The sequence below is a fragment of the Cucurbita pepo genome, chromosome LG19 (genome assembly GCF_002806865.2).
Source record: "Cucurbita pepo subsp. pepo cultivar mu-cu-16 chromosome LG19, ASM280686v2, whole genome shotgun sequence".
Lineage (NCBI taxonomy): Eukaryota > Viridiplantae > Streptophyta > Magnoliopsida > Cucurbitales > Cucurbitaceae > Cucurbita > Cucurbita pepo.
The window spans coordinates 3468770-3481925 of record NC_036656.1 but is presented as its reverse complement, the minus strand read 5'-3'; the positions used below and the strand labels follow the sequence as shown (position 1 = coordinate 3481925).

The window sequence follows — 13156 nt, the reverse complement described above, 5'->3', positions numbered from 1 at the left end:
AAATGTGTTTGTAAACGATAAAGATTTATTATGCAGTAAAAATCAATACTTAAATTTGGTAGAAATTTTTAAGATAGAGATTGAATCGATAAAGTACAAGTTCAAAAACTAAAATGTTACAAATTTCATTGGGCAAGAACTACAAGCAAAAATTTCATTGGGCAAGAACTACGTTGTACAAGCAAAAATTTAAGAATAAATTATTACTTCTATGAAAGTTCTAAGAATCATAAGTGTTTTCAAATTTGAAAATCGATATTAAGAATATTAGTATACACATCGAGCCTAAGTAAGAGAAGAACTATCTCCAAATGTACGTAATTCTTCGTTTGTATAAATTAATTCCCTCAAGAGTAATTGACAAGCACTCTTGATCCAAAAGTGAGATGTTCGAATTTCCATCGGTTCACCAAGAATGGAATGAATTGTTAAGCTACTGTTACTGTGCTATTCACAAATATGTGATTTCAGAAGGAATAAAGACTTTATTCCTTTTGAAAAAGTGTAAGACTAGAGAGAATGATAATATACGTTTCAGCATATTGCACGAACACTTGATAATCTATAAGAAAGATATGTGACCTTTGAGCACTCTATGCAGACTCAGAGCCCTGAACTGCCTTGTTGAAGCCTTCCAATTCCTTGGACTGGAAGCCATAGATTGCTTTTATGGTGTCCCTGCAGCTACTGCAGCAAAGATGAAGATGAAGATGAACAGTTAGCCCAAACTCCACCATTTACAAGAATTTGGTATCCAAAAACGCCAGAGATGCATACTAATTGTTCTCACTTTCACCCACTACTTTGAACCCCAAATCCGTTTGATAATGATTTCGTTTTTAGTTTTCCATTTTTGAAATCGTGCTACATTTGGATTCTCAGCTAAGTTTCAAAATAAGAACAATTTTTCTAAAACATTTGGATTCTTAGTTTAGATTTTGGAAACATTTTTACAAAGTCGAGATGAAGATAGAAACTCATGATTATCGAACGGAGTCTAATATGTTTGTTCTTGGTGTGTTGTTATGTTTTCATTTATCTACTTTCTTCGAAATTCGTGTTGAATATTCATGTTACTATATTAACAAACTGGACTATCTAGAATGGTAGTTCAAAATTCAATGTCTAAGAACAGTTCAAGAGTTAGATACCAATTAGATGCAAATTTTTCTTGAACTGTTAATCAAAGTTTATAAACTAAATAAACAATCAGCTGATCAGGAACAAAGATTTTAAAGCAGAACATATCCACTCATGAACAACAAAATATGGAATAAAAGAGCATAAAGGTTCATGAGAAGACCTGCAAGCAACCTTGTTGAACTTGTTTTCTTTGATTCCATATAATTTTTCAAACACAGGAGACTCTACACGGCAAAAATATGGTCGATCTGTGAAAGTTAATGGAGAATTAAGCCTCATGTTTGAAACAGTGTTCGAATTCAAAATTGGAAGCTGTGGCCTAAGGAAAATCTTACCGGCGTAAATGGAGCATTTACGTGAACTCTTCTCGTAGTGAATGCACCATCCATCTGCGCCAATCAAGCTTTTATAAAGCTGAAATTCATAAGATTAGACCATATCGATTGATACTGAAAATCACAGTGCTGAAGAAGAAACAAATGCTTTAAGGAAAATTCCATCTGAAACCCTAATTTTTGCGTTGAAATGAAATGACGAACCTCGATATCGGATGGATTCTGGAAGATTTCCTCTGGCGAGGCGAAGGAAGGCCCCTTGGCAAGCTTGCAGCAGGCGCCGCATCCCTCGACGCACTGCCATAATTCCTCCTTTCTTTTGCCTGCGAACCCTGCATTGGTTCTCCGCCCTTGCTTGGTCTCGGTATCCTTCGTCGGAATCTGCTTCGACCGGCGAGCAGCGATTACGGTGAGTTGCGGCGGAGCCACCATGTGGAGCATTCTTTGGAGTTTGGATAAGCGTATAAAATGCGACTGGATTTTTAATAAAGAAATTCACTCTTATGGACGAATTTTAACTTATTTATTCTTCTAAGTATTTAAAATTTTAAAATATCCAATAAGTCATAAATTTTAAATCTTATAACTCTCAATTTTCTAATTTTATTAAAACAAATGTTAGATGAGCACGACTATCCACAATGGTATGATACTGTCAACTTTGAGTGTAAGCGCTGTAAAATAGCTTGACCAAGAAATCTGGGATCTCCTAAAATGTCTCATACCAATGGAGATAGTATTCCACTTTGAGTGTAAGCGTTCGTGGCTTGGCTTTGCTTTGGAATCTCCCAAAAGGCTCGTACCAATGGAGATAGTATTCCACTTTGAGTGTAAGCGCTCGTGGTTTCGCTTTGCTTTGGGATCTCCCAAAAGGCCTCATACCAATGGAGATAGTATTCCACTTTGAGTGTAAGCGCTTGTGGGTTCGCTTTAAGATCTCCCAAAAGGCTTCGTACCAATGGAGATAGTATTCCACTTTGAGTGTAAGCGCTTGTGGCTTCGCTTTGGGATCTCCCAAAGCGCTCGTGCCTTTGCTTTGGGATCTCCCAAAATGCCTCATACCAATGAAGATAGTATTCCACTTTGAGTGTAAGCACTCCTGGTTTTGCTTTGGGAACCTCATACCAATAGACATAGTATTCCTTGGTTATAAACTCAACCGATGATCATTCCCTAAATTAGTCGATGTGGGACTTTCATCCAACACCTCCCCTCGAACAAAGTATGTCTCCCCTTAATCAAAGCTCGAATCCTTTTCTTTTGGAGTCTTAGTCATTTTTTACGATGCCTACTCCTTTTCTTTTGGAATTCTTTGACATTTGAGGATTCTATTAACATGATAAAATTAGACAAAAAAACANTTGAACCCAGTTGAAAATTTAACTATAATGTTTACATATACTTTATTGATTTTGGACCTAACCATTTAAATTTAGATTTTATCAACTTTAACCTAGGTCTCAATTTGACCAAATTAAGTTTAATTATTTGATCAAATGGTCACGCTTTAAGGGCTTTTTTTTCTTCCCTTTACTTTTTTGGTTGACTAACCAAATTTGTTATAAAAAAAGGTTAATTGAAGCAAAAGGTATTTCAAAATTTCAAATCTCCGTACCAAAAAAAGTGACAAATGAGAACGTGGGGAATAAATATCGACCCCATAAAATAATTAGTAAGCCCTACAACACAATAGATTTACCATAACAATGTCTTACCCGATAAGGGATCTTGCATGTGGAAGATGGAATTGACAATAAAAGAAACAGCTTTGTAGATCCAAGAAAAATCGGTCAACCATTTTTCATGCCCATATGAAACTATCGAACCACCAAGCATGGCGGAAATGAGTATTCTGAGTTGAAATGTCCAAAAGATCTCTTTTCTAAGAAGAGGGAAACTTGTCTCGCCCCATTTAAGATCCCTCCCAAGGTATTAACTTTATTAAGCATGACTCAACGGATCATAACATTAAACTCTTGAGGCAAAAGGTCAAAAGTTCGAATCCTCCTGTGTTAACAAAGAAGCATACTCCGAAGATCATATCCGTGTGTAATTATAAAGTTCCAAGCCTAAATAAGATGCTAAAAGTAGAGTAACTAAATTTGTGGTTCAGCCCATAATTTTTCTTCCTTACCCCTTTCCACATTCAAGGAGACCCACATAATAAGATTTAGGCAACCTCCTAAGGACCACTTCAACAAGTATCAGTTCTTGCTTATTCTTTACTCAACACAATCTGGTTGTATTAAACAGTTCTCTCTCTACTGAAATGACCTCAAATATCTAAAAACAAAAATGGTTTTCAGCAGCAAACATGATTCAGAAATCATTCTCCCTATCAATCCCATACTCCCACCAACAATCTTCTGAAGAAGCAAGAACAGTTTTCAGCTCAAAGCTGAATAATCGAACAAACTCTGCAAAATGGGGAGAAACAGAAAAAAGGAGAAAAGAACAAACGCTAAGGTAGGGAGTATCAACCACTCGCACACAAGCACTGTGAGATCCTACATCGGTTGGAGATGGAAACGAAGTATTCCTTACAAGGATGTGAAAACCTCTTCCTGACAAACGCGTTTTAAAACCGTGAGGCTGACGACGATACATAACAGACCAAAACAGACAATATTTGCTAGTGGTGGACTTGGGCTGTTACTAATGGTATCAGAGCTAGACACCAGGCGGTGTGCCATGAGGACGTTGGACCCCCAAGGGGGGTTGCATATGAGATCCCACATCGGTTGGAGAGGGGAACGAAATATTCCTTATAAATGTGTGGAAACCTTTCCCTACCATACACGTTTTAAAACCGTGAGGTTGACGACGATACATAACAAGCAAAAGCAGACAATATCTGCTAGCGGTGGGCTTGGGCTATAACAAATGGTATTAAAGCCAAACACCGCGTGGTGTACCAGCGAGGACACTGGACCCTCAAGGGGGGTGGATTGTGAGATTCCACATCGGTTGGAGAAGGGAACAAAGTAGTCCTTATAATGGTGTGGAAACCTCTCTCTAACAATCGCATTTTAAAACCGTGAGGCTAACGACGATCTGTAACAAGCCAAAGCGGATAATATCTACAAGCATTGGGTTTGGGTGGTTACAAGGACTCCATAGATGGTAAAACATAAGCAAAGCTAAAGAAATGAGTTTATCATTATACAGACGAGACTTCCTACAGCAAGCAACAGAAAGGCAATCTGATTCTATAACTTACCCTGAAACCACAAACTAGAAAGATCATTTTGCAGCAAATTCTCAAACGTGACCAAAAGTTAACCAACATGCAAGCTGAAGCATGATCTCCAACAAGCAGAAGGATCAGAAAGAACAAGATAATGATAGAGAAACAGCATAAAGAGGCTTTTGACATTTCATGTCTGAGCGAGCTCTATATGTGGTAGTCACTAATAGTATGACATGAAAAATAAACATGGACAACAAAAAGCAGAGAACAATTTCAAGTTTCTACTACACGGGTTGAAAGGGTAAAACAAAAAACAAGAACATCAGAAAAATGAGAGGCAGACCCGACTTCAACAATATCTATTTGTAAATCAGCTATATCACTTGCATTTGTATGGCAGAAGCAAAAGATGGCAATAAGAACTAGAAATTACTCTTTGATGCCATTTCAAAGCTCGAATTCTTCGTCCCTGAGAGCCAACTCCGCAGCCTCTTCTTCTTCCTCGTCAAGAACGAAATACTCATTTCTCTCCACAGGCCTAAACATGTAGAACATCACCATATAAAATACAAGGCTTGCAATCTCCTCAGCTGCATTACTAACCCACTGATATTTGTATGCTGCAATGGTCTTGAGAGCAAAAACAACGATCCTTGTAAAATACAAATATCCAATCACAACAATGTAGAACTGCCTAAAAAGGGTGAGCTTTGCCAAATTCCTTGCAGCCTTCCCGTCAGTCTTCGATGTCTCTCGAAGAGATCGAATCGACCAAACAATTGGGAAAATTATGGCACAGCAACATATGATATCTACCAACAAGAAAACCTGATTCCAAGTGACCCAATCCTTAATAAAAGGACCAGTCTCACCGATCACAACCGAGGCGACATTAGCCAAGACTTGAAGTGGGATCACAATCATCAAGACCTTCTTCTCCTTCTCTTGCAAGAACGGCTTCAAAAACGACCATCCAGTTCCGATCAAAACAATCACAGTGAAAAGCAAAACAACCCGAATAAATTGAAAAATGTAGAACAACACATCCCAACCGTGAGGCGTTCCGGTGATTTTGACATAATGCTTGTCCTCAGCTGCGCATATGAGATTCAACGCTTTCATCAACAGCAATCCACTCATCAACAAGTGGATCCTGTGAACACTGCGCTTATTCGTGACACACGCGTAGATCCAAAGCCCTAAGAAGGCAAGGTACGCGATGAAAAACACAAAATACAGCGAAGGGAGCTGAGTAAGGCCAGCGGAGAGATAGTCCTTCGAACCATCGCGGTCCAAGTTGTACACCTCCGTCCTCACCTCCATAGAAACCGATGATTCCGGAACGCAATTAGCGAAGAAAAGGCTATATTCATTGGGAGAAGAAACAGGATATGAATGGTTGAACGAGCTCTGAGGCGGAGGAGATAGATCCCGGAAGGTAAAGAGGCGCAAGATATAGTGTGAATCAAGAACGCAAAACTGAGGGTTTTGCTGGATCTCGAGGAGAACTTGAAGAAGCGCTTCTTCAGATAACAGGAAGAATCCAAGCCGAGAAGGCTCGGTTTCTCCAACCGACGTAGCAACAGAGACCGATTTGACTGAAATGGAGACCTGGCCGGTGTGAGTGAATCCAAATTTCTCGAAGAGAATCATGGGGCGGTTGTCGGAGGAGATCTTGAGGGATTTTATCTCAGCGGTGGAGGAGGCGGCGAGGAGGCCGAGGAGGAGGAGGAAGAGAGGGAGGCGGAAGGGTGATGTCGTCATTTCGATTGCCACCGAAGATCGTCCCCAGCGAAGCGTTCAGCGGCGAGGTTCGAGAAGATCGAATACAGGTGCGGTTCGGACTTAGAAGGAGAAGATTGTGACGCTGGCGTGAATTGAGCGGTTAAGAATATGTAATGACGTAATTGCCCTCGCGCTCAGATCTTCCCGGCAGGGGATTGAAAGAGATGAAACGATGTCGTTTAATAGGGTTTTGTGTTAGTTAACCCAAGATTGTCGGTTTGGATTTGGAAGGTCTTGTTCCCGAAACCGGCCAGGCAGGTAACAGTCCTCAATTCTTCAACTTCATATCTTACGTGTTATTATTATTATTTTTTTTTTTAATATTTTGTATTTAATAAATTATTAAATGGTAATATGGGATCTTAAAATTTTAATTTTATTTCTAATAAATGACAGATATATCAATATATTTTTTAATTAAAATAACAAATATAATAAACGTAAAATTATATTTTGTGTTTAATGAAACATTTAATATTTAAAATTGTTGTTCAACAATTTTATTAGAATTTTTTTAAAAAAGATGAAGATGGAAATATAATATGGCCATACTTTGACCATAAACTATAAAAAATTGAAGAGTTATTATTATATTTTAAATTTCCCCGAAAAAATAAATAAATTGAGAAGATAGAATTTTAGTTGAAATTACGGAAAAAGCCATCGTATACAACAAAAATAAACTAGAATTAAAATGAAAATTTTAAAACATTAAGGTATAATTGAAATATATTTTAAAATTCATAAATATAATTGAAATGCGCTAATATATTCACTATTTTATATTAATTTTAAAATTTTAAATCATTATTGATTTCTCAAATTTAACGTAAAAATTTCTATAAATTCATTAATTTAATCAAGTTTTATACATATAAATTAATAATTGAATAACTCAATTAAAATTCATAATTTTTAACAAAAGCATAGGTTAATTTTAATGATTTTTTTTTACTTCATATCTTATTAATTTATATATACATTTGCATATGAAAATACTTTTTTTACGATTTTTCAAATAAAAAATTAAATTGTAATAGTTAAATAAATTAATAAATAAAAACTTTTCCCAATCGACGGTAATATTATTTAAAAAGTTATGTTTTAATTTTAATTAATTTAGATATTTATTATTAAAAATTAGGTTTAAATATCATTTTTATTAATTATAATTTCATTAGTTATTATACTAAATTTATTATTAATTTTTCAAAAGAAGTCTCTTTTACCTTTCTTTAAATAAACTAAGAAAATATATTAATTATTTTGTTATTATTATATAACCTATTTTATTATAAGTTAACCACAAGCCACAAACTTTAAATCAACTGAAGGTACGTAACCAAAACTAATATTTTAATTTAGAAGTTTTAAAAAACAATAAAACCATAAAATCGGAAAATAAAAAAAATAATAATAAAAATTAAATAGTCAAACAATTATCAATAAATTTTGAAGCACGGAAGATCAATACGTGTCTGCCGTTGACTCTTGACCAAACACAGTCGAAAACGCCAGAAGCCGGAAAACGAAACAACCAAACGATTAAAATACCCAAAAGACCCTCCAAAAGCTCCATAATTTCACCGCTCTCAAGACGCCATTCTCGTAATATTAACAAAAAATCAGCCCCATTTTGGTCATAATGTTCCAGCATGACCTATTTATTCGTTTACGGCTCATTTCCTTGAAATTTTCCTGTGCCTGCCTTTATTACAGCAAGTCGATAAATCGGTTAAAGCCCCGAACTCTGAAGAAGGCTCCAAAACCTTGCGCGCATTCAGTTGGTAGAATTTGAAGAGAAATTAAAGCTTCAGTTCGAGCTCTCGCCTTGTTTGTTCTTCCATTTATTTGATTATCGGGGGATTTTGAGCGCATTTGTTGGATTTTCTTCTTGGGGTGAGTCCCGGAGTTTTGTTTTTAGTTCATAAATTTTTCTGGTTATTAGGCAAATTTCTGCCATATTTGTTTTATTATTCATCGTTTTTCTGTTCAAGAATTGAAGTTTCTAGGTTTTTTCAATTTTGCATGTCTGGCTTTAAGTTCTTGAAATGAGATGCTTCTATGCTTTGGTAAGATGAATTTGATTTATCTTGGGGATGCGCTGCAGATTCTTTGAAAGATATGGTAATTGGAGTAGAGAAGAAAAGAAGTCGAAATTTGGAGTAATTTATGAGATTTTGGAGTAGAGAAGTTTTGTTCTGTTTTTTGATTTCTTGTTGGTGTTTTCTGGGAATTTGATCTGAGTTTCTTGGAGCTGGGCATGATGAATGTGGTGGGAAGAGTTGGTAATTTGATATCTCAGGGTGTTTTAGCTATTGCTGTCCCTTTCCATCCATTTGGAGGAGCCATTGATGTGATTGTTGTTCAGCAGCGGGACGAGACTTTTCGGAGTACGCCCTGGCACATACAATTTGGTAAGTTTCAGGGCGTGCTTAAGGGTGCGGAGAAGGTTCGTATAACCGTAAATGGCGTCGAGGCTGGTTTTCATATGTATCTTGATAGTTCTGGCGAGGCATATTTTGTAAGGGAAGTTGATACAAGTGAAGGAAGTGATGGTGTCGATGTTATGAACAATTCGATATTCGATGATAAGAGAAATTGTGATGGCAAGAATAATGGAGATCAGGATGTTCTTGAAGATGAGCAATCTCCGCTGGACAATTCAGTTGAGATGTCAATTGATCGGTCAATTGATATCAATAAAAAAATTGTTGAATCATGTGATCAAACGTCGGAAGTAATACTAGGTACAGGGAGTGTGGATGATCATGTGCTAACTTACGTCACAGCCTCAGAAAACGTTACGGAGGAAGTGCAAGCGACTCCACTTCTAAATCATCCTGGTTTTGGTGATAGGATGGATTTTGGTGAAGGTAATGAGAAGTTTGATTTCGAGGAAGATTCTCGGCCATGTAATTGTAATAATCTAAATGCATCCAAAAGTGATGTTGATTTGTATAACCTTTGCAGTGCCAACAATGATACTGATGATTGCGAGTACCAACTTGAAGTTTGTGAAGGAGATGATGAACATGTTCTTCATCTCAAAAGCCAGGTGGATATTACTTTTGGAGGTGATATCGATCAGGTTTCTAAATCCTGTACGGAGCATCCTGAACGTGATCAATTAGATTCTAAAGATTTCACTTCCTCATTAGCGGCTGATAAATCAGAAGCTAAGCTTTCTAGCGTCGATGATACTGTAGAAGAGCACACTGTTAAGTTCATCAACAATGAGTTATCCCAACCAAGTGGACATGATTCCTCCAGTGCCTATTTGTCTTCCGATTCACCCATTACAGGCATCCTGGCTGAGAAGCCGACGAACTTGGAAAATATGGATCAAAGTGACCCATCAATTTACTTTGATAGTGATAATACACAATTGAAGAGTGATCGAGTGATTGAGGCAGTTGATCACGGAGATGGAGGATTAGATAGGTCTGTTCTTGACGATGAATGCACCGAACATGAACTTTTGGAATTTCGTGCAGCAAATTTGAATGGAAGGATAGATAGTCTCCAAACCACAAGTAAGCTTTCTTTTGCTGGCTTAGCAATTCATCTGTTGATTCATTTGTACAGAGTATTCATTTAATCCGTTTATGCCAATAACCAACAGAGTTCGAAATTTCACTTTGTGGAAGTAAACTTTGTTCTGGTATGGGATTGAATGCTGCTGCTGAAGCATTTGATGCTCATCGTGTATCTGCCGAGGCATTTGGAAGTTCTGCTATGTCAATTATAAAGAACGAGAATCTAGTAATTCGATTTCGAGGGAGGTACTGGTATTGGGATAAAGTGGCTCCGGTAGTGCTTGGAATGGCAGCATTTGGAATGGATTTGCCTATGGATCCCAAGGGTTCGATTCCTGTGGAACAAGATGACTTGACTAGGCCCGAAAATGAGGAATCCGAGAATATTTCCACTTCGTTTGGAAATAGATGGAGTCTTTGGCCTATTCCATTTCGAAGGGTAAAAAAATATGAGCTCAATGGCGAGGACACATCTAATGAGGAGGTGTTTCTTGACACAGAATCCGAGTTCCAGAGTGCAACTCTAACATCCCAACACTACAGTGATTCTACTCGCAAGTGTATTACGAGGACAAATATTCCTACTACTGAGCAGATAGCATCTTTGAATTTAAAAGAAGGTCAAAATAGGATCGAGTTCACCTTCGCTACGAAGGTTTTTGGAGTGCAAAAGGTTTCTCACTGTCTCGTAATTATACTTGAAGGACTACGTATATCAATGTGACTCTTTTGTATAACTGGCACTAAACCCCGGATGCATTAGCAGGTTGATGCTCATATTTACTTGTGGAAGTGGAATGCACGAATTGTAATTTCAGATGTCGATGGAACGATTACCAAGTAAGTCTAAATTTATAGCTAACGGAAAGTTACACTGCAACTTCCTTGATGTAAACCGAGTTATGCTCTTATTCGACATATTTTTCCTAAATCTTGTTTCACTATACAACTTCCTAGTTCGTCATGCTCGGGGCTTGCTTTAACAGCTTTCTGCATGGCATCCCGCAAATTGGATAATGGATATAACTCGTGCTCCGTTTACATTTTTCTCAGGTCTGATGTCTTAGGCCAGTTCATGCCTTTGGTTGGAATGGACTGGACACAATCTGGGGTGGCTGGACTTTTCTCTGCAATCAAGGTGTGTTCTCCTAATTGATCATTCAAAGTAAACCAACTTTTAGTTGTTCACTATGAATTTTGGTTTTACTACAGGAGAATGGATATCAGCTACTATATTTGAGTGCCCGTGCAATCGTTCAGGCGTATTTAACACGAAGTTTCTTGCTCAACCTGAAACAGGTATCGGTAACATCATATAAACATAACTAAAATGATATCGGCCTTATTAAAGTCAAACGTTGATCGTCTCAGACAATTTAAGTGATAAGCTAAGAATGTTTTTAGCTTTCTAAAGTCAAACGTTGATCGTCTCAGACAATTTAAGTGATAAGCTAAGAATGTTTTTAGCTTTCGATAGGAAATCGGACTGTTCGAATGTTTGGGTTTATCTAAATTAAGCTCTATAAATCAATTTGGCTGTTCAATGTGCTGTTGTTTTTGTTTCTTCATTTTTGGTCTTTCTGGAAATGGATCATTCTTCTGCCATTGCAGGATGGGGAAGCTTTACCCGATGGCCCTGTCGTCATTTCTCCCGATGGACTTTTTCCTTCGTTGTACCGAGAAGGTAAAATTTTTTTGTTTGTCGAAGTAGCCTTGTTGCATAGAACTCCGTCGAGTCATTTCAAACGTAGAATAGCATTTTCGTCCATATGTCAAACAAAATAACATTAAATGATTGTTACGTTCAAGCCATTTCAAACTCCGATATTACATCGATGTTCCTGTTCACATTCCATCTTTTTTCCAATTTAATTTGGTTTTATTATCATTATGTGAGATTCCACGTCGGTTGGAGAGGGGAACGGAACATTCTTTATAAGGGTGTGGAAACTTCTCCTTAGCATACGCGTTTTAAAAACCCAAAAAAGACAATATCTGCTCCGGGTTTGGGCCATGGGTTATTACACATAATCATTATCACATAGGGTCCTTTTATGAAGTTTCAGGTTATTATTATGTTTGAATCTTATTCTGTTTCTTTTATGATGGTGAGCAGTAATTAGAAGAACACCTCATGAATTTAAGATCGCCTGCTTAGAGGTAAATGAAAGATGAAATATGTTGCAACGTTCCGTTCAAATAGTTTATTCTCTACCAGTTCTGAAACTCAAACTCCCATTTCTCTGAGAAATCTGCAGGAGATTAGAAGGCTTTTCCCTTCGGATCATAACCCGTTCTATGCGGGCTTCGGTAACCGAAATACCGACGTACTAAGTTACATGAAGATGGGGATCCCAAAAGGCAAAATATTTATAATCAATCCTAAGGTATTGAGCTGGTTGGTGGTCAAACGTATGAGAATTCTATACCAACTCTATAGTAATAAAATTGCATCACCTTGCAGGGAGAGGTGATGAATAGTCATAGCAACAATGCTAAGTCCTACAAGTCATTGCTCGTACTCGTCAATGAAATATTTCCACCTGCCTCGTCGGTTGAACAGGTAAGAATAAGCATACGTTTGTGAGTAATTTTGATTAAAATTGTGAGATCCCATATCGATTGGAGAGAAGAATGAGTACCAGCAAGGATGTTGGACTCCAAGGGGGTGGATAGTGAGATCCCACGTCGGTGGGAGAGGGGAACGAAACATTCTTTTTAAGTGTGTGAAAACCTTTCCTTAGCATACACGTTTTAAAAACTTTGAGAAAAAACCCGGAAGAGAAGGCCTAAAGAGTTACCCGTAATTCGTTAGCAAATATATCGACATCTCACTAGTTTCTCTCAACCATTGCAGGAAGATTTCAACGATTGGAACTATTGGAGAACGCCTTTAATTGAAGTTGATTAGGGACTTTTGTTTATATTGTATTTTTTTTTTCTTTTTTAATCTTATTATTAGAATATATTTATTTGCAAACTGAAATAGGTGAATGAAGTTCTCTTTTAATTGAAGAGACGAACTTGCTGATGTGGTTGCATGTCTGGTTAGTGATGAACTCTGCAATAATTCATAAAAATAATTCATAAATAAATATTATATGATGGTCGGTTGGTTGGTTGGAACAAGAGAATTACATGAACCTGTTCCGCGCATGTTTAAA

At 37.1% G+C, this 13156-nt stretch overlaps 3 protein-coding genes across 4 annotated transcripts; 1 reads left to right on the top strand and 2 right to left on the bottom strand.

Moving 5' to 3' along the window:
- Window positions 1-290: 290 nt before the first annotated feature.
- Window positions 291-1983, bottom strand: LOC111781942. Its single transcript, XM_023662685.1, has 4 exons — window positions 1683-1983; window positions 1479-1557; window positions 1304-1391; window positions 291-687 (listed from the first exon to the last, which is right to left on the bottom strand). The coding sequence occupies exons 1-4, from the start codon at window positions 1917-1919 to the stop codon at window positions 594-596; spliced, it is 498 nt and encodes a 165-aa protein (XP_023518453.1). The 5' UTR covers window positions 1920-1983; the 3' UTR covers window positions 291-593.
- Window positions 1984-4820: 2837 nt separating this feature from the next.
- On the bottom strand, window positions 4821-6588 carry LOC111781797 (protein GPR107-like). The gene has a single exon (XM_023662501.1). The coding sequence runs from the start codon at window positions 6430-6432 to the stop codon at window positions 5116-5118; it is 1317 nt and encodes a 438-aa protein (XP_023518269.1). The 5' UTR covers window positions 6433-6588; the 3' UTR covers window positions 4821-5115.
- Window positions 6589-8165: 1577 nt separating this feature from the next.
- On the top strand, window positions 8166-13023 carry LOC111782023 (phosphatidate phosphatase PAH1-like). Of its 2 annotated transcripts, none has more exons than XM_023662785.1 (11): window positions 8166-8352; window positions 8564-9989; window positions 10079-10665; window positions 10759-10832; window positions 11046-11130; window positions 11205-11291; window positions 11604-11676; window positions 12109-12152; window positions 12251-12379; window positions 12457-12555; window positions 12850-13023. In XM_023662785.1, exons 2-11 carry the CDS (start codon window positions 8717-8719, stop codon window positions 12901-12903), a joined length of 2505 nt encoding a protein of 834 aa, XP_023518553.1. In that variant the 5' UTR covers window positions 8166-8352; window positions 8564-8716; the 3' UTR covers window positions 12904-13023. The 2 variants fall into 2 exon arrangements, with proteins under 2 accessions (XP_023518553.1, XP_023518554.1); XM_023662786.1 differs by having other exon boundaries at window positions 8497-9989.
- The last annotated feature ends 133 nt before the right edge of the window (window positions 13024-13156 follow it).